At 39.6% G+C, this 22,446-nt stretch overlaps 1 protein-coding gene across 1 annotated transcript in view; it reads right to left on the bottom strand.

Annotated features, from left to right (window-relative positions):
• SPTLC2 (serine palmitoyltransferase long chain base subunit 2) overlaps window positions 1-22,446 on the bottom strand; it is a 108,370-nt gene that overhangs the window by 68,754 nt on the left and 17,170 nt on the right. Inside the window, exons 2-5 of the mRNA XM_039232258.1 lie at window positions 13,461-13,655; window positions 4,288-4,442; window positions 2,528-2,676; window positions 753-877 (exon numbers count right to left, since the gene is read on the bottom strand). Coding sequence (XP_039088189.1) covers window positions 753-877; window positions 2,528-2,676; window positions 4,288-4,442; window positions 13,461-13,655 — 624 coding nt within the window. The remainder of the gene's footprint in view (window positions 1-752; window positions 878-2,527; window positions 2,677-4,287; window positions 4,443-13,460; window positions 13,656-22,446) is intronic.

Raw genomic sequence — 22,446 nt, forward strand, 5'->3', positions numbered from 1 at the left:
AATACACACTTCTTAAATTATTATTTTTATTAGTACTACTAGTACTACCACTACTTTTAACCTTCATTATTATTTTTTCAAGTTTATTTATTTATTTTGAGAGAGAGAGTGCGAGCACAGGAGGGGCAGAGAGAGGGGGAGAAAGAGAACCCCAAGCAGGCTCAGTACTCTCAGTGCAGAGCCCAGTGTGGAGCTTGATCTCATGAACTGTGAGATCATGACCTGAGCCAAAATCAAGAGTTGGTCACTTAACTGACTGGGCCACCTGGGTGCCTCAAGCCTTCATTATGATTAACTTATATAATTACTTTTAACCTATATTATTCCCTGCATTTTACATATATATCTATAATTTGCCCATGTATCTCTGAGCAACACGCATTACGATATTAAGTATTAGGGTACCTATGTACTTTCAAGTTTTTCGACTTAGGAGAAACCACCTGTTAAACAACCTTCTAAATTAAACATTCTTTCAAAATTTTAACATTTTATGAGGTTTTTATTTTCTAGAATCTTCTTTTGAAACTGAATGATGACGGCAAGAGTCACCTAATGGAACAGTAAAGAATCATGAGTTCTAGCAAGAAAATTTTAACTGATGTAAGTCTCCATGGGATATTGTTACCAAAAAGTTGTGACAGAAATGTCTTTGGGCAGACCAGGCTTGGTATGAAGTTTACAACAGCCCTTGGCTTACTCTGAGTGCTTTACAATATACAGTAGAGTTTTCATAAATGATTAAGTCTTACTTTGCCAACAAGAGCAGGAATGTTCATTGAATTTGTTGCAAATCCCATCCCATATGCCATAGCAGCTTCTACTCCCAAGAAACTTGCCACAAGCTTCTCTAGCTCTTCGTGCTTGTCCAGGTTTCCTGTGTGAGGAACTTAATGAAGTTAACACAGCCAAATCCTGAATTTAAGAATTACTTATTACCTGATAAAAAGAAATCAGAGTCTACATGTTACAACCTTTTCAGACTAAGCTCTATGGAAGAGTAGTATGAAGGGAAATGGCTAACAAAAAACACAGTGCTTGAATACATCAAGATTCAGCACCTGTGATGGAATTTCTGTAAAGAAAGTTGCCAATAATTTCTCCCATTCCTGCTGACACATGACAGTTCCAAGTCTAGGCCTCGAGAGGCCTGGCAACATCTGCTTCTATACTTTTGAAGTCAGCTGCCACACAAAATAGTCTAAGAAGCCTGCTGCAGAGAGAAGCCATGGGGAGGGGAGGGGCTCTGGAGGATAAGAGACTATGGAAGGGGAGTGCAGGACTCAGCCAGCCCCTGACTGATCCCACCACCCAGCTGAGGTACCAGACATGTAAGTGAAACCACTGTGGATACTCCATCCTCAGCCATAAAGCCCCACCCAACACCACATGGAGCTAAGATAAACGTCAAGCCCTCTCCAAATTGCAGAATCACAAGGAAATAAATGTTCGTTTCTGTTTTAAGTCACTAGATTTTAGAATCATCTGTTATGCAGCAAAAGTCAAATTAAAAAGCATCCTCCCTCACTTTGTATTGTGATTCTATGTCAATAATCAAATCTGTAAGGACTGAACAAGACTGATCAATACAGAAAAGATGATGAAAAAAAAGACTGCTGAACTGAGATGCTACAAGTCCCCAAAGCTTTAGGCAAGTCATTTAACCTCCCTTAGCTTCAGTTTTGTATCTGCTAAATACCAATAATAATATTTGGTCTCTCTACCTCATGACATTGTTGTGAGGATCAAAAGAGAGATCCAGGCAATCTATAAACTATAGACTACAAAGTTCCATAAAGATGTAAGGTCTGATTACTATATATTGTCACTGCACGTGCTTCCTTAACTATCTCATTAAGGGACTGAGTACAGTCCAATGACCCAGCTACACTTGCCAATCTTTAGGCCCATGAGAAATAATGATGCATTACTGCTTTAATCCACTAAGTTTGGGGGATCAGTGATTCACAGTAATAAATATAACCAGAAGTTGCCTTTTAATGTTTATAGGTATCAGTTCTCTGGAATAAAATGGAAGAATTTGAAATCGTCTTATGAACAAAAATTACATTTACAAAATGTAAAGGTGCAATAATAAAAAGTTAACATTTACTGAATGTTTACCAAGTCACAAATGCTTTACGTGAATTAGTTTAATTCTTCAATAGCCTATAAGGTAGGAATTATTCTTACCAGCATGGAAACAGATTAACCCTCAAATGACCACAGGGTCAGGCCTAATAAATGGCACTCTTAACCACTACCATTTGTAAAAGCCAACAAAGTGAACATTAAAGTTGTCAATGAATCAAATACCTATGGAACTTTTCTAGAGCTATTTTGTATTATAATATAATGGAAAAGATAGATATGTCTCAAAGTGTAGCATTAAAATCATCCGTTACTTCAGAAACTCTATGGCGAAGTACGTATTTGGATGCTTACACTTCTAGCTCTGTATCAGCATTATTCCCCGCTGAGTAGCACAGTTAAGAACGTTAGCTGGCCAAAGAGAGGCTACACTTACCAATTTCCTGCCGAGTGCTACACACTCCAACTCCATACTCCTCCAGAACTTTGGCAGTTGCTTCTTGACATGATCCAGTATTCCGTGCAAATCCAAGATAGTTGTAAGAACCCATGTTTATAACACCTTTAATTATATTCCCTGTGTACCTGTATTTCAATACCATAAAAGGCCATGACACTCATGAGCAAATCAAATATTTACACGTAACAATAAACACACTGGTAATATAAAAGAAAGCACTATATACAGAAAGTAGGGAGAATATGGACTAGATGAAAAGCAGCTCAAACTCACTACCAATTAAGAAAATGAAAGTTAAAACAAAATACTAATTTTCCCATACTGATAAAGATTTAAAAACTGACCTAGCCAGCGTTGGCCAGGACAGTCTCATATACTGCAGATAAGAATATCAGTAATTTTTTTTGGAGGGCAGTTTGGCAGGACTTATCCATTAAAAGAAGTACATACGCTTTGACTCAGCAGTTTCCACACACATACGAAATGATAGTTGCATGAAGATCCTTTCAGAGTCACTGCACAATTTATTTGCCACATCCCTTCCCCAGGCACACAGACCAGTGACATTCTATACAATGGAAGCTCAATTAGCCGGGGCCCACCAGTAAGAACAACGTGGTTGAGAAGTTCCACCAACTTAAGGGTGACATGAAGTGTGAACAAGAAGTGGCTGGCTGCTGTTTGAACTCTGAAATTTTGGAGTTTTTAACAAAGGATGGTGCAGCCCCACCTGCCATACACTATCTATGTGTACACTGTAGGATGCTAAGTAGCCACTACTACTAATAAGCTGGCTGAGGATATTACCAACATGTTAGCAAGAAAAAAGCAAGATGTAAAATGATTTCTATAGTATGATCCCATTTTTACAAATCAAAAATTAGCTGTATGTAAGAAACAAACTGGTAACAGAGGTCACCTCTAGGGAGTGAAGATTTGTGGAGAAGTGGATATGCAGGAGGGGTAGTGGTTAGTTCTCATGGTGGAATGTTTCCTTTATCTGTATTATTTCTCTTTTTCTTTTTTTTTTAATAGTAACAATGCAACCATGCAATCAATATTTGTGAGATCTAGGGGCACCTGGGTGGCTCAGTCGGTTAAGCATCCAACTTCGGCTCTGGTCATGATCTCACGGTTGGTGGGTTCAAGCCCTGCATCGGGCTCTGTGCTGACACCTAGCTCAGAGCCTGGAGCCTGTTTCAGATTCTGTATCTCCCTCTCTCTCTGACCCTCCCCTGCTCACACTGTCTCTCTCTATCTCTTTCTCTCAGAAATAAATTTTAAAAAAACATAAAAAAAAATTTGTGAGATCTAAACAATAAAGTTATGAATACGAAATGTTTTCTAAACTACCCAGCCTATTTAAGTAAAAACAGTCCATATATCATTAAATCATTCGAGAAATCAAAACATCTAGAAGTAAACTCAGACACTTGATGCTGGTAAGTGGTAAAACAGAAAGGACAGTTTGTCTGGCTTCTTGTTTATTTTTCTCTTTAATTAGTCAAATTTTGTTTTCAGTTATAATCCAACATAGTATCAAATGCAATCGCAGAATGTATTTTAAAAATCTGGGTTAACGAGGAACTACATGTGAGGAAACTAATTATGTCGTGCTGTGCTCTCAGCTTCTACCCTTGTTTTGACAGAATACTCAGTTTGCAATAGAATATATTCTGAGGTGAAGAAATCCCTCTTTGTGGCTGTCAGGAAGCACCTCCCCAACCAAGACTCACTTGAACGACCAGTTGTAGTCATGAGACTGCCTCTCCATGATGTCCACCCTGGCTCCAGGAACGCTGCAGATCGGCCGGTTCCAGTTGTCTCTAATCCTCATGTAGAGGTTCCTCGTGTAGAAGTTTTCAAAATCCTGATACAAGGACACAAAGTCCTGCCAAAAATGGTGAAATGCCATGAATTTAACTGAATTACTTTAGAGAATTTTTACAACTTCCCTTTTCATGCTGTAAAGAACATTCTTCAAGAGCGCTTGAGAATGAGAGGTCAATTATATTGAATTGGCTGACAAGGAAAACATTCACAAAGGCATCAATTCTCTATGTTAAAAACAACTTTAAAACTTTAAAACGACTCTTAGGGCACCTGACTGGCTTCATAGTGCATGAGACTCTTGATTTCAGGGTCGTAATTTGAGTCACACGTTGAGTGTAGAAATCACTTTTAAAAAAAGGGTAAAACAACTCTTTTTTCTTTCAACTTTTTTTTATTTGAGAGAGACAGTGAGAGTGGGAACAGAGAGAATCCCAAGCAAGCTCTGCACTGTCAGCACAGAGCCTGACATGGGGCTCAAACTCACAAAACCGTGAGATCATGACCTGAGCTGAAAACCAACAGTCTGATGCTTAACCAACTGAGCTATCCAGGCACCCCAACGTAAAACAACTCTTAATCAGGTAAAAGCCACTTGGCTTTGATGGTTAACCTATATGAAATGGTTGTAAATAACTGACTGCATTATTGTAGGGCCAAAGAATTTAACTCAATTTTTTTAAATATTTTTATTTATTTCTAGGAGAGAGAGAGACAGTGTGAGCAGGGGAGGGTCAGTGAGAGAGAGGGAGACACAGACTCTGAAATAGGCTCCAGGCTCTGAGCTGGCAGTCAACACAGAGCCCGACGCGGGGCTTGAACCCACAAACCACAAGATCATGACCTAAGCGAAAGTCGGACGCTTAACCGACTAAGCCACCCAGACGCCCCAAGAATTTAACTTAATAAAGTAGACCTCAGGACATCTGGGTGGCTCAGTTGAGTGTGGCTCAGGTTATGATCTCACAGTTCATGAGTTTGAGCTCCTCATCCGGCTCTGTGCTGACAGCTCAGACACTGGAGCCTGCTTCAGATTCTGTCTCTGTCTCTCTCTCTGCCCCTCCCCTGCTCATGCTGTCTCTCTCTTTCAAATATAAATAAAAACATTTTTTAATAAAAACACTGTAATTTTAGGGGCACCTGGATGACTTAGTTGGCTAAACATTCGAAACTCTTGGTTTCGGCTCAGGTCATGATCTCATGATTCATGAGTTTGAACCCCACATCTGGCTCTGCACTGCTTGAGATTCTCTTTCTCCTTCTCTCTGCCTCTCCCCTGCTCATGCTCTCTGTCTCTCAAAATAAATTAAACTAAACAAATACAAAAACCTGTAATTTCAGTTTCAAATAAGAAAAATTATTCTGAAATTAAAATTCCATTCTCTGCATATTTTTAAAATCAAAGTGAAACATATCCAAAGAAAAATGATAAGCAAGAAAGACTAAAAGCTTGCTTATATAGAAAGACACCTATCTCAGGTTTCTTTCCTTGGATGGGGTTTGAAAAAAAGATTCTCATGATGAAATTCTCACAAGGGACTTAAAGCTCTCCCTTCTTCTCTGAAATAAGCTGCACTAAAAATTAAGTCTACGAAAAATAGTCTGGGTGGAGTGAAAATGAATGTATAATATTATGGCCAATGTGATATGACCTCTGCTCAGAACATGATCAGACCACATTAGACCAACTTGACTTGTGAAGATAAGGGGCAAACCAAATAAAAAGAAAACTATACTACAGTTTTACTATAGTTAGCAAACTGTTGAACTTCTCGCCCCAGGATCTGGACTTGGTGCCAATCTAAATTAATCTGTTAAATAAGCTAATCAGAAATATGCAAAGTTTAAGCCTTATTGTGTAAAACTTTTATTGCTAAAAAAGACTCTTCATAAAATTTTGTAATTAACAACCTTCTATGACATTGGACTCTAAAGTAACTAAAAGTAAGCCTCACAGTAGGTAAAATCTTAAATAAAGCTCAGTATTTATGGATTGGTGGTATTGCACATTCCAAGTACTCTCTGGAATGTGCAATACCCGATACCATCTCTTTCACAATTGCTCTAACATTTACATTTCCTTGAGAAAATATCCATATATACTGGGTCTATCATAATTGGAAATTTACTACCTAAACAACATATCCTTTTTGATGGTCTCTTCTTCCAACAAGAATACTAAGTGAATGAAAACTGGAACAAAGACATCCAAATTCTAATTTGGGATTTTCCCTTGGCTGTCATTTACCATGCATTTACTTCCCGAAGAGGGGAAGGGGGAGTCGTCTCCAATCCTTTTCCATTCACATCAAATAGGCTACACAGTCCAAACTCTTCTTGATCTCATTTCTTTAAAACCTTTCTAAATACTGCACATTAATGTTAAAGGTATTAACTTAAACACCTGAGAGAAATACTCCATCACAGATAAATTTTTATTAGCAAGAAAGAGCACTATTTTTGTTTTTATTATATAAACACCAGAAAACACTGAAGAAAGTCTGATTCCATCTACTAGAAGGGTTATCAAACCCCAAATGCTGCAGGCTAACGTGCAGTAGAGCTCAGGGTAACCAGGGTGTGGCTTGGAGGGCAAGGAGTTCCAAACTTATCAGAGACGGTCAAGATCAAGGAGCTCGCCATTCCTCATTGTTCCGATGAGACAACAACTCAGTCCCTGAGATGGGAACAGACTTACAGAGTGACAGGAGAGTTGCCACAGTAAGGGATGTTAGAGATCAAAAGCCAGTGGGACAGAACAGCAGAAGAGAGGGACTCATGGCAGGGTAGAAGCCTGATTGCAGTCAGAAGGTTCTGTGAAGAGAACTGAAAAGCCGCTAACCAAACTCCCTGCAATTTGGCAATGAAGCAAGAATGGGGATGGAAAGGGATCGCTATTCAGGGTTCCAGTTCTAGGCAACAAGAGCATCTGTTCCCAAAAATATCTCATATAGTTTAAATATTCTAGGACCAGAATTAATATAGATGACTTCTCTCTTCATTCATTCATTTATTCAAACATGTTTTGTTGAATACTTCTGCCAGACTCAGGATAGATTAAAGAACAAGACAGTACTCTCCACGAACTACAATACCCTCACTACTCCTACCCTCCCCCTCTCCCAGCCTGTCCTGCATCCCCCTTCCACATCCTCACCCTCCTCGTCCTCCTCCTTAATTTAGTCACTGTGAAATGACTTTAGTCAGGGCCAACCTAATACTTGTTTGCTCAGTCACTGAACAAATATTTACTGAGCTGTCCTTTCCAGGCACTAAGCTAGACATTAGGGATAAAAATGAGTAAGACAAAACCTTTATGCTCCTAAGGATCTCTTAATGGAATGGAGTGGCACACAAATGAAGTTAGAATACAATATAACAAGTACCCTAAAGGGATACTTGCGAGACAAAAAATATTTAACTGGCAGATGAATGGCAATGATAAAGTACAAACAGCCTTCATGCGCTGTTTGAACTTGATGCCAGTCTTCAGGCACATGTTTCTTGAAAATCTTTCACAAACCCCATATGCTAGCAGATATCCATGGTAAACAAAGAACAACATGTAGTTGAGGCTCCACTCTAGATTGTTGGGCATGAAGTCTCCAGGTAAGTGACTTCTATCAGTAGACTCAAAGAGAGAAACTCAAATTCACAGATTTGTAAGGCCTTACCCAAAGTAGTCTAGAGTCATCTCAATAATTAGCTAATAAATATATTTTACTGGTTGAGGTTGTGTATTCTAGAAAACATCCTATACTATTTAAAATAAATAAGTACAGGGGCGCCTTGGTGGGTCAGTCGGTTTAGTGTCCAACTTCGGCTTAGGTCAAGATCTCACAGTTTATGAATTCCGGCCCCATGATGGTCTCTGTGCTGGGAGCCTGGAGCCTGCTTCATATTCTGTGTCTCCTTCTCTTTCTGTTCCTCCCCTACTCATGTTCTGTCCGTCTGTCTGTCTCTCTCAAAAAAAAAAAAAAAAAACATTTAAAAATAATAAAATTAAATTTTAAAAAGCTACACTGTTGCTCCAAACAAAACAGCCCAAAAGGTGACAGGGAAACTTTTGCAAGCCTACTCACATCCCTAGTGCAACAGGATAAAGTGGTAATCTACTGCAAAACTCTTTGAAAAGGTTTATCTGGAACACAGTTTCATACCAGGGAGAAATCCCTAGAGTAAATAAAAATAGATGACTTCTATACAGTGGAATACGATTCATCAATTAAAAGAAATGAATTATTGAAGCATACTGTAATATAGATGACCCTCGAGAAACATTATGCCAAGTGAAGGAAGGCAGACACAAATGATCACACAGTGTATGATCCCAGTTGTATGAAACATCTAAAAACAAAGTAGATCCATGGTTTCCTGGGGTGATAAGGGGGAGTAATAAGTGACTGCTAATAGATATGGGGTTTCTTTTTCAGATGATAAAACTGTTGTAAAACTAGATTATGGTACTGCCTGCACACTTCTGAAAATACATTTGACCCTTGAACAACATGGGTTTGAACTTCGCAGGTCCATCTAATGCAGATTTTTTCCAATAAACACAGTACAGTGCCATAAATGTATTTTCTTTTCCTTATAATTTTCTTAATATATTTTTCTCTAGCTTATTTTATTATAAGAAGATGGTACATAAGGGGCACCCAGCTGGCTCAGCTGGTAGAGCGTGTGATCTTGGTCTCAGGGTTGTAATAGAGTACACCTTGCGTGTAGAGATTACTTAAAAAAGAAAAACACAAAAGGTGGTTGTGCCTGAGTGGCTCAGTCAGTTGAGTGTCCCAAGTGTCTGTCCGACTCTTGGATTTGGCTCAGGTCATGATCTCACGGTTCCTGAGTTCAAGCCCTACGTTGGGCTCTACACTGCTAGCTTGGGATCCTCTCTCTCTCTCTCTCTCTCTGCCCCTCCCCTGCTTGCACTCTCTCTCAAAATAAAAAGTAAACTTAAAAAAAAAAAAAAAAGAATACAGTATGTGATACACATGACTGATAAAATATGTGTTAATTGTTTATGTTATCAGCAAGACTTCAGGTCAACAGCAGGTATTAGCATAGCAGTTAAGTTTTGGGAGTCAAAAATTACACGTGAATTTTCAACTGCATGTGGGGGGTGTTGACACCCTTAACCTCCACATTTTTCAAGGCTCAACTGCAATGCTAAAAATAACGGAATTATATGTTTTAAACAGGTGACCATTATGGTATATAAATTTTATCTCAGCAAGACTATTAAAAAAAAAATAGATGACTGCTATCCAGGGCTCCACACACACCACAAAACAATGGAAAGTAGAGCTCTCTATAAACTCATAGAACTAAAAACAACAAACCAACTGATAATCTCCCAGCTTAATACATCAAGCAACTATATGACATTAATAGTTTCCAAGATACTGCTAAAATGGCAATTATCAGAATATTTTTAGTAAACTACTTTTTGAAGGAGGTCAAGAATAAAATACTTCTAGGAGTTCCTATTAATATATCTCAATCAATTTTCTTCTTTCATATCCTGAAAACTAAACACATCTGAATATGGATACATAATGTCCCTTCCCTATCCCTCTCATTTTTGAATATTTAATCATGAACAAACTGTAGAGGCAAAATATTAAGTTTAGTAAGTTGTGTGGGAAATACCTACCATGATTTGATCCTTAGATTTCTAGGTACTTCCTATCTAGATACTGGAACATAAATTCAACCTTTTGCTATATCTAATCACATATGTTTCTAGAGTACTCACTTCATCAACATTAAAAAAAAAAATTTCTTTTTTTTAAATAAAAAAGGGGCGCCTGGGTGGCTTAGTCGGTTGAGCATCCGACTTTCGCTTAGGTCATGATCTCGCAGTTCGTGGGTTCGAGCCCCACGTTGGGCTCTGTGCTGACTGCCAGCTCAGAGCCTGGAGCCTGTTTCAGTCTGTGACTCCCTCTCTCTCTGACCCTCCCCTGCTCACGCTGTCTCTCTCTCTCTCCTGGAAATAAATAAAACATTAAAAAAAAAAAATTAAAAAAAAAAAAAGAGTACTCACTTCATCTCACATAAAAAAGAAATAGACCACAGACTGGGAAAAACAACACTCTCCCCCAAAATAACACCTATCAAGCAGTAAAGAATTCAAAGATTTTTTTTTTTTTTTTTGCAATTTACATAAAATAGAACAAACTCATGTTAACTCATCTTTATTAGTGGGGCCATGCGATTCAGTTCTACTCAAAACATCATATGAAGAACTAGCATAAATAGTTAAAATGGACTCTCTTTTATAATAGAATGAGGAAGAAAGTAAGGCTGCAGTGATAAACACCATTCACTCAGTGAAATGAGGAAGTGGCAATATTAGACTTGCATTTTATGATCCTAAGCAAATGCTTTCCCTCACCTCTTCCAATGTAACACTTAAAAATCTGCATATCCCTCCCACTACATCTAATCCAGTATCAGAAAATAAACATGCCCTACCATAGGGCTGAATGATCTTCCTATCCCTCTAAAAGCTGCACTTTTATAACAAAATGGAAGAATTCAGCTGTTTTATTTATTTTTTATTTTTTTTAATGTTTTATTTATTTCTGAGAAGAGAGAGAGACAGCGTGAGCAGGCGAAGGTCAGAGAGGGAGGGAGACACAGAATCTGAAGCAGGCTCCAGGCTCTGAGCTGGCTGTCAGCACAGAGCCCGACGCAGGGCTCGAACCCACAAACCAGGAGATCATGACCTGAGCCGAAGTTGGACGCTTAACTGGCTGAGCTACCCAGGCGCCCCTGAATTCAGCTGTTTTAACTGTTAATGTTATCTACTGTGAAAATACTATTGAATGAATTCAAATAAATTAGTACAGCCCTATAAACCGTAGAAGCAAATCTCCCCACTGTCCCATATATTTCTTCCTATTACTTCCTCCTACTATTATTTCCTGAATAATTCAATGCTACTCAGTTATTTTTTTGTTCTACATCTGCATACAATTCAAACACTATTTACATGTATAGTGCTTTGCAAAGACCTGTTAAATTTGAGGAGTTTATGTTTCCTCAACAGAATTAGAAACTACTCAACAAAATCTATGTGTTCTGATTCCTTAACACAAAGGTCAAGTACACACAGGAGCCCCTATACTCAGGAGTCAGTTCACCCTCTGGAAGCACAGAACAAGTTCGAAACATGACATACTCTTTTACAAAGTAATTCAGACGCAACCCCCTTCATTCTTGCTGTGACACAAACACCAGCTGTGCAAACTCTCATGCCACTCCCCTACTCAAACACTGCCCAGACTTCCTCTCTGCCTACCGAAGAGCTCAGCTCGACATTCAAACCACAATCTCTCATGCAGCCAAAACCCAGGTGCTCCCAAACATTCCTCATACCCTTGTCCACCCCAACACCTCAGTGGGGAATGCTCTCCACATCACAACCAGTACCCCCCTCCCTCACCTCTACATGTTAGTTAGCAGGTCTCTGCAGTATGTCCACACTAGGAGAGGTCTCTGTAGATAAAGATTTTTGAATGTGGCCATGTGAATACAACTTCAGCTCCCATCAGTGACAACCACCAGCAACTCAATCTAATAGGAAGATACTGGCCCATAAATAACTGTAATACCATATAATCCTGTAAGTGTATAGCCAGCTATAACTTCTAATAAGTAAGCCATACCTGAGGGGTGTAAAAATCAACATACTGTTGATGCACTCTAGCCATAAAGTCTATTTGGGATGTACGGGGTAGGAAAAAAAAAGAATGAAAACTTTCTTTAAAAAACTTTAAAAATATTTTCTGGTTTTCAGTGATGAAAATGAGTTTGGCCTACTGGACCAAGTTCTGAATGCAGGGCTTTGTTTGCATTAGGTATTCAAGAAATACTTCCTTGATGAATTGAACCTGTAGACATTTCAGGGCAATGAAGGATGGGGCACATCCTTCAGGGCAAGTTCAGGGCAACCCCAACTTGAGGTTCTGGGGCTGGGATGGGTGCACAATGACGGACATGAGAGAGAAGACAGCCTGGGTTCTGGGTTCTCCTGGGACCAGAATCCTCAATCCCATACAGACTGGTTTTGGCTTTCTAGCAGCTAACACGGTCCCTTCTTTGCTCACATTTCTAGATGGTTCCTTACCCCTCACCCTACAGGACCACCATTCATTTCTAGTGTCTAATGGCTCCTCTCTCAGTGGTGACCTTGCTGCCACCATGTCCGCCTCTCTCCTCTAATCCCCCACACAAGTGAGAGGTGTGATGGACCAAAAAAATCTAATTTCTGAAGCCCTTCTCTAATCTAGTATATTCCTTGGGCTAGAGGACAACCTCTCCATACTTCACATGCCAAGAACAAACAAGTTTGTTTCTAGAAACACCAGGCCTTTTTCACCCTAATTTGGCTGATTTTTGAGAATAGGCAATACACGTATACTGTATAGAACTCTAGAGGTGCAAAGGAGCATAGAGAGAAAACTGAAGTGAGTGAGGTCCTTCCCCCCCAGAGATGACCATTATTATCTCTGTTTACAATTACTCAAGCAAGATTTTTTTTTTTTTTTTAATCATGAACAGATTCACTCAGCCACATTCTGTTTGCAGGCTTGTTTGGGGAGAGGAGCTGATCTGTGAGCCAAACATCTATGTATAATGTGTCTAGGAGAAAACACATCATGAGTTCTCCAGAACTTCATCTTCTCAGACGACTGGAGCCACAACTTGAGATACAGCACAGAACCATAAACAGAAAGAACATACTTGGGGCACTTTACAGACCTCTGTCAGTGTACCAACTCTAACACTAGGCGTTTTAGGAAATGTCACTTTAACCTGTGAATTTTAGCTTTCTCATCCATCAAACAGGAATAGATTCTTGTGATGATTAAACTAGCAATATGTTAAAGACCTTCATTTCTCCATGCCTTAACCTTGTTTTCTATTTCCTTTGTGAAATGCTTTCATTTAACTTCATCTGGAATGTTTTTATTTTAACATGTGCCCAAATTTCTAAAGACACAATCAATGAAAATACCAAATTCTCTATAAAATGCTTCTATTCATAGAATCAAAGACTCTTAACAATTACCTGTTGTTCTTTTCTTTCTGTTGCATGATGACACTTTTCAATTCTCCAATGCCTCAGGAAATCTCGAAGATATCCAAAGAGAGTGAGTACGCCATACCCCACGTAAGTAAGCACAGCGACCAGCATTGGTGTTTCTTCAAAAGCTTCATTAAATGGTTTTTTGTAAAGTCCTCCATTTTGTGTAACATGATGGACCTAAAAGGGAGGTTAAAAATGCTTATTTCAATCCCAGCAAGAAAAAGATTAAACATTAAGTCCTTACGGATTTGCATAACTTCAGAATTCTCTACTAGTAAAAATAAATCCACTAAGATCTAAGCAGGGCATAATTTTTTTCAACAGAAAAATTATAAGTTATATGTACTTTAGATAAACAGCAAACAAAGGAAAACAGAAGGAGAAGGAACTGCCTAAGAACAATGTTTAACGCTCATTCCTATCATTATTTGATTTTATAAAATAGATCCTAAAATGCTATGGTTGGAGCATGTATAATTTCCTTTGTTCTAACAAAGCAAATTAAAAAAGAAATCAACAGGGGTGCCTGGATGGCTCAGTTGGTTAAGTGTCCAACTTTGGCCCAGGTCATGATCTTGCGATCTGTGGGTTCGAACCCCGCATCGGGCTCTATGCTGACAGCTCAGAGCCTGAAGCCTGTTTCAGATTCTGTGTCTCCATTCTCTCTGCCCCTCCCCAGCTCATGCTCTGTCTCAAAAATAACGTTAAAAAAAAAAGGTTTAAAAAAATAAAAAAGAAATCAACAAAGAAAAAGCCTATCCTGAAAAATAGTATATTAACTCACAAATGAAGTACATCAGTCCTAGAATAAACTAAAATATTTATAAATGTTTTCCTGCTATACAGTCTTAAAGCCACCGGCCATCGTATTCCAAATAATGACCAACACTAGGCCCCTGTTGGAAACACGTGGTTTATTAACAGCCTTGTTGTCGTAACACAAATTAATAATGCACAAAAGTAAAATGCTTACATAAGAGTGGTCCGGCACTGTACACAAATAGGAAGTGAAATGCAACACAAGGGGAAAAACAGTTAAGAATGATCAGCAACTGTCATGAAATCATTCTGACCACTTCACCTTGACCTAAGTATCCATTTCCACTCTAAGATTATCCCTGGTTTAATCCTTTGGGATACTTGAATTTTAATATAAAATACCACGCTACTGTACTTTTGATCTCATACCTCAAAGCTTTTTACTTTTTGGTCAATTTTTTTTTTTTTAATTTTCTTTTAATGTTTATTTTTGAGACAGAGAGAGAGCACGAGCGAGGAAGGGGCAGCAAGAGAGGGAGACACAGGATCTGAAGCAGGCTCCAGGCTCTGAGCTGTAAGCACAAAGCCTGACGTGGGACTTGAACGCACAAACTGTGAGATAATGACCTGAGCCAAAGTCGGACACTTAACCAGCTGAGCCACCTAGGCACCCACTTTTTAGTCAATCTTAATGGAAATCTTCTTTTATAGAAAAACCTCATCAGAGTAGTTTGTGTGTTAACTTTTTTTTTTTTAAGTTTTTTGACAGAGAGAGAGAGAATGCTTGATCTCACAAACTGAACGGGAAGATCATGACCCGAGCAGATATCAAGGGTCATACACTAAACTGCCTGAGCCACCCAGGCACCCCTGTGTGTTAACTTTAATCTTAACTATGAAACAGCCAACTACAGTGAGGATGGTCATTCACAATTTATCAGGAACATATTTTCAATTGAGCACTCACTAGAGTATGAAAAGTCTCAAAGTCCCAAAGAAATAAGAGAGTCTTTCTTGGCCTCTGAGGTGACTTGATCCAAGGGTTAAATACATTTTAGAATATTATATTCCAATAATATTAACGTGGGAAAGCTATCTGAATTCTACAAGCTAGAACTCGTTCTTAACAAAAGAAAGGCATTCAGATAGGCATGATACTTAGAACCGATGGTACTGCTTCAATTTGATGGCCTAAAGAACTTCTGAAAACTAACTGTAAAACTGATACAGGTCTTCCTCAATCTCTTCCCCAAAGGGGTGGAAGTTTGTGTGGATGTTTATTACTTCAAGTTTTATGCAGAAGCAAGGCTGCAGTATGTTTAGAAGAGAATAGCTACAAGTGAGCCAATAACTGAAGACCGGAGATTGCTTAAAAATTAACGATATAACATAGTTATTAAACTGGGCAAAGCAAGGGCACCTGGGTGGCTTGGTCAGTTGAGCATCCAACTCTTGTTTTCAGCTCAGGTCCTGATCTCAAGGTTGTGAGACTGAGCCCCACACTGGGCTCCAAGCTGACAGCTCAGAGCTTGCTTGGGATTTTTTCTCTCCCTCTCTATCTGCCCCTTCCCCATTCACATGTTTTCTCTCTCTCTCTCTCTCTCTCTCTCTGTCTCTCTCTCTTTCTCTCAAGATAAACATTTTTAAAAAACTGGACAGGATCACCTGGGTGACTCAGTCAGTTTAGCGTCCAACTCAGTTTCAGCTCAGGTCATGCTCTCACAGTTCCATGAGTTCGAGCCCTGCATGGGGCTCTGCACTCAGTGTAGAGCCTGCCTGGGATTCTGTCTCCCTCTCCCTGCTTCTCTCCCACTCATGCTATCTCTGTCTCTCTCAAAATAAATAAGTAAACTTAAAAAAAAAATTTTTTTAACTAGACAAATCAAAAACACTTAAAACAGAACAAAAATAAAATAATATTCTGATCATCTCTTTTAAAAACTATATCTAGGGCACCCGGGTTGCTCAGTGGGTTAAGTGTCTGACTTGAGCTCAGGTCACGATCTCACGGTTCATGAGTTCAAGCCCCACATCGGGCACTCTGCTATCAACACAGAACCTGCTTTGGATCCTTTGTCCCCCCCGCCCCCCTCTCTGCCCCTGCCCAGCTTGTGCTCGCTCTCGCTCTCTCTCTCTCTCAAAAATATATAAACATGAAAATAAATAAAATAATAAAAAAAACTGTATCTAAAAGAACACTGTTATTTAATACCAGTACCCAACTCTTCCTAACTCTGAAACTGTTTAAACTATTTTCTCGCAACAGAACATACTAGTAAAAAGTAAGACAGTTTTCAGAGCTCCTAAGTAACAAATGTGTGGCAAATGTATGTCAGGAATGCTGTGACTGGCTCTTTTTAAAAGATATCCCCCTTGATCTGAGACACACCCAAACCAGCACAGGTGACCAACCAATCATGCATTCATACAGTTGGCTGGATTGTCTAGGAAGTAGTAAGTTAAATCATTAGTTTGCTTTTAAATATTGTAATTATATCACAGTGTCACTTTAAATTAACAGCATTTTAAGGAATTGAGATTCAACTATGAAAACACTGGGAATCACTCTGGGGGCGCCTAGGTGGCTCAGTCAGTTGAGTGTTCAACTTCAGCTCAGGTCATGAGCTCAAGGTTTTGAGTTCAAGCCTTTCATGGGGCTCACTGCTATCAGCGCAGACCCCACTTGGGATCCTCTGCCCCTCCCCCACTCACACTCTCTCAAAAAAATAAATACATAAACATTAAAAAAAAAAATACAGGTCACTCTGATCATTCACGATCAGAATTTACAGACCAACTAGTATGCAAACCTCTGATAAAGGTGACAAAGCCTTAGATATCAGAGAGAAGAAAACCACTTGATCTTCAACTACTTATTGGCACGATTCAAATAAAAATGATAGTATTACTATCTCATACATGCATAATGTTCTGTAAAGGAAAGCACCCGGCTTATTTTGCTCATTACTGCACATTTAGCACTCAGGATAGTATTTATTAAGAGCTAACAAATAGTAAGTACTAAGTAATGTTTCCTCTCTAGAATGTGTTCTAGAAAGTGGTACCTTATAAGTGTTTGTTGAATGAATGAAAATACCTATAATGCTCTTTGCTCTTTCAACTAAGTACCCTGTAATAGAAGGGCTTAAACAAGTTACAGTGACTACACAATTAATATTAGGACATTTCTCAAAATCACATCTAATACCTTTTACTCTCAACTAGACCGGAGGAAGATCAAACCCACACTAAACAAAACATAGGCTACAAACTCTTCCAGTGTATTTTAGTCTCTGGATTCTCCAGGCAAGTGGACTCTTAAAAGGCCTTTCATTCATTCTAATGAGAATTACACTGTCGATGAGGCAATCAAGAAAAATACTAACTTATCACTAAACAGTTACCAGCCTGCTCACATTACACAGACAAGAGTGTGACAGTGTGAGTACTATTAATCAAAGGAAGATTTAAGTACTACAATGAATACTAAGATGTTTGTCTGAACAGTAACATTTTTTTCCGAAGAAAATGCAAAAGAAAAAAAAGGCAAAAGAAGACATTTTTTTCAGTCAAGATTATAAGCATATCATTGTAAAACATATTAAAGGACAAGAGGAGGGGGAAAAAATCAAACTAATAAGCTATTTTGTTCACATGCCTGTAGGCTGTTAGCCATATTTATTAAACAGCTAAAAAGCCACTCTTAACCAAAGCAATAATGGAAAGGTATAATCAAGATAAACCATAAACATAATATGTATGCACCAAAATCATCTGGAAGGAGACACAGAAACTGGAGCGGGAAGAGCACATACTTCCTACTTATAACCCTCTGAACCGATGTGATTTTTTCATTTTTAACAAAGAGTACACAGGGGCGCCCCGGTGGCTCAGTCGGTTAAATGTCCGATTTCAGCCCTGGTCAAGATCTTGCGGTTCATGGGTTTGAGCCCCGTGTGAGTTTGAGCCCCGCATTGGGTTCTGTGCTGGCAGTTCAGAGCCTGGAGCCTGTTTTGGATTTCTCTCTCTGCCCCTCCCCTGCTCATGCTCTGTCTCTCACTGTCTCAAAAATAAATTTAAAAACTATTTAAAAAAAAAAAGAGTACACATTACTGAAATTGCAGGTATCATTTTGTTTTAAAAAGGTTTACTTACACTGAATTTTCTCACTGATTTTACACTCTATTAATAAAAACAGAGTTAATAAAAGCAATATATGCCTCTCATCATAACCTCAGGTCTCTATCTACAGCCTCTCTAGAGAATTCTCATGTTCATGCTGGCTCTCAGACAGACTGCAAATGCTGATGAGTATGCACAAATCCACACATCAATTCCAAAGTTACCCCAGAACTCCAAATTTACATTTCCACCCGCCACCAAGTTCCACCTGGACATCCCAACTCAGCAAGTCCAAGGATGAACTCTCACCATCTTAACTCCTTAATGCAAACCAGAATCTCCTCCTGAGCTACCCACCTCGTTAACAACATCACCACCCAGTCTACCCAGTCTCCCAAGTCTGGAATCATCTTTAGCTCCACCTCATTCTCTTAACTTCATAGAACCAGTAATGAATTTCTGCACCTTAGTTCAAGATCTTCTTGTGGCGCACAAGGGAATCTTAAGGAGGCTGGAAATGTTCTACAATTTGAGAGAGGTACTGGAGACACAGTATACACACGGGTTAAAAAAGTCAGGGAGGGGCGCCTGGGTGGCTCAGTTGGTTAAGCATCTGACTCCTGATCTCAGCTCAGGTCTTGATTTCAGGGTTGTGAGCTCAAGTTCTGTGCTGGACTCAGTGCTGGGCATAAAGACTACTTGAAAAAAAAAAAAGATTCAATAGGTGAGGGCCTCTGAAAGGCAATGTGAAGCATAAGAGATGGAGGAAAGTGACCCCTCAACCCAATGGGTCAGGAGGCATATCATCAAACCAAAGAGGATTTTTCTTGAGCCTTAAGATCTCATGGAATCTGCCTAGCTAAATTTTGGACTGGGTTTGGATCCATTACCCCTTTCTTCCTTATGATTTCTCCCTTTTAGAATGGGAATGTCTATCCTCTGTGTGTCTCACCATAGCATTTTGGAAGCACATAACTTACATGACTTTACAAGCTCACAGCTGGCAATGATTATTGCAGGATAAATTGAATCTTGAGTTTCACCCATATCAGATGTAGATGACATTTAAATGAGACTTCGGATTATAGACTTTAGAGTTGATGCTGGAAGAGTTAAGACTTTTGAGGCTGTTGGGACAGAATGAATGTAGTCTGCATGCAAGAATATGACTTTAGAGGGATCATGGGCAGATTGTTAGAGGCTTAATGTTTGTCTCACCACGTCCCCACCTCATGTATATACTGAAGCTCTAAACCTCCAGTGTGACAGAATTTCAAAGTGGGGCCTCTGGGAGATCTAATTAGGTTTGCCTTTGGTCACGAGGGTGGGACCCCATGATGTAATTAGTGCCCTTGCAAGTAGAAAAAGCAGAGATCTCTACTGAAGAATGATGCTGCGAATGCATGATGAAAAAGCAGCCATCCACAAGCCAGGAAGAGGGCCCTCACCAAGAACTGAATGTGCCAGCAACGTGATCTTGAACTTCCTAAACCATGACAAATATCTATTGTTCAAAACACCTCATCTATGGTATTTTGTTATAGCTCCCACACTAAGACAAGGGTAAGGGGAGATAACATATAGAATTTACTTTCAATTGGTTCAGGAAAAAATTAATTGTGTGTGTGTGTGGTACGTACAGAGAATGATGTAGGCTTTTCTTCATGAACCATTGGTGAGTCAGTTGCAGTTATGATGTACCTCTATAATTCAGCATGTCTCTCTTAAAAACAAAGATATCCTCTTACATAACTACAGAATAATTATCAATCAGGAAGTCGACAGAGAACTGTACTAGCAGCTGGGCTACAGACTTCATTTAGATTTTCCCATTGTCCTAATAACATCTTTACAGCAAAAGAGTGCTAGATCATGTGTTGCATTCTGGCTTTTTAGTTTCAGAAAAGGAAAAAAGGGTAAGTTTTGATTACATAGTAAAATGACTTATAAGGAATGATCCTGAATAGAGGTTTTGAGAATCCCATGAAAGAACATAAGGTCATGTAATGATGCAAAAATGTGGAAGTGATCAGTGGGAAGCAAAAGCAGGTGTATTCATACATTTGATATGAATACAAAACCACACAAGCATGATTTTATAAGCAAATAGACACATCCCCACTGAGTGTGACAGTACAATGACAGAACGTGCCCACCTGGCAGTTTGGACACTGCAAAAGAAATTAACGTCCAATATGAACACCTATTATTCTTCAGCAATCAAAGGGCTATTATTATCCTTTTCTGCTAAATGAACCCCATTCACTTCCAGTGGTACTCTCTTTGTTCCTTAAAAAGTTCTACTGAAATGGCCCTTTCCTGGAATCTTACTGAAATGTACTATCCTCTCCCTACTGCATACCACACATACTAAAGAAAATAGTTTGGAGCTTTGCACTGGTCACACAAGCTATTCAACTCTCTGAACATGTATTTCCAGAAGTGTCCTCCTTTTTTCAGCAGGGAAATTTTGAAAAGCAGGAGTCCACGGTTTTTCTTGCCATCAGGATAAAGTCTCTATTTTTGTCAATAAGTATCCCCATATGGAATGGACTGACAAGTGCTTCCAAAGCTAGCTGTGAAGCAAACGTATTTTGACATTACTGTTTTCCAAGCCCAAAGATGGAGACCCCCAGGTATAGAGGCACGGGGACGTTTTCAGTTCAGTGGCATCCCGGGCACGGGCAGCGAGGTTCGGCCCAGGAGTTGCCATCCCCACGTGCCACCCACATGTCCTCGGCAGCACGCCCTGATCTCCATTGCCATCCCCACGTGCCACCCACATGTCCTCGGCAGCACGCCCCGATCTCCAGAGAAGCGTGTCATGGCAGCACAGACCGCTGTAACAGGAGATCTGAGCACGAGCGCGGCTCTGCCGCGGGAGGGCCGCACCTTCGTCGGGGCCCTCTTCCACCTCTGATGCGTTCTGGGCCTGTAACGCCACACCTTCTGCTCTGGGTGTGTGGTGGACACTGACCGAGACACCTGGTTTGCATCAGTTTCCCTTCTCTGTGAGTAATCTCGGGTTATTCTGGGGGTCACACCTGTGCGACATGATCCTATTCCGTGGTCCTGACTGACACCGGAGTCAGCACCTATGCCACGATGAGCCTAACAACACTCTCTCATGGGGATTTATGATTTCAAGAGGGAAGGAGTCTGAAGGGCACTGGATCTCCAACATCCTGGAGGAAAGGTCTGTGAACTCCTGCTGCTGAGGCCCCACGTGCTAGTTCCTGTCTGACTTTTCTGAGTCGTTCCTCAGTTCGGCCCTGCTCCCTCCTTTTATTTATTTATTTTTTGCATGCCTATCATCCTTGCAATAAACCACCTTTTTGTTTAGCTAGAGTCAGTTTCCATTGATACCAACTGAAAGAAATTTAACAGTTATATATTCGATGTTCAAATGTCTTAGAACTTCTGTACACTTACATTGACCTATAGATTTTCAGAGCTTCAGTAAAAATTCTTAAAAGGGCTCCCAGCTCTGTCAATTTTGTGCATTTGGAATATTGTTTACTCTCATCTGGGATAAGGGACACTTGGTCCAAAATTATAAGGTGGTACTTCCCTGTTCTGAAGGACGCTGAGAGTCTCATTGCCTGCTATAACTAAACTCTTTCCAGGTTCTCATTAACACACGTGAAGACAGACCAAAAAAGGAAAACAAAAATCAGAACAGTATTTTTAAAAAAGACAACAGAAGACCACAGATCAAAATTCAGACAGTATTTGTCTGCTAACTTTGCCTAACTATGGAGAGCATGCTTGTAACCATTAAACAAGACTCTTTCATGGTTCAGAAATCATAAACCAAAGAAGAATTAATAGACTATTTAGTACAAGAGTTTAAGAAAATGAGACTAGAAAAAAAACTCTGATAGAGCTTCTCCCCACACCATACTATGACAGAGACAGCTAACTGGCCCCCTGTAGATATTCCTATCTCCCCTTTGGTAACAGAACGTTTCAGTTTTAGCTGGGTCCATGGTCACCCAGCTACAGTCTACATTTCCCAATCTCTCTGACAGCTAGGGGGTAGCCATGTGATGAAATTTGGGCCAATAGGAAATGAACAGAAAGGACA

Source organism: Hyaena hyaena, unplaced genomic scaffold (assembly GCF_003009895.1).
Source record: "Hyaena hyaena isolate Hyena2069 unplaced genomic scaffold, ASM300989v1 scaffold_65, whole genome shotgun sequence".
NCBI lineage: Eukaryota > Metazoa > Chordata > Mammalia > Carnivora > Hyaenidae > Hyaena > Hyaena hyaena.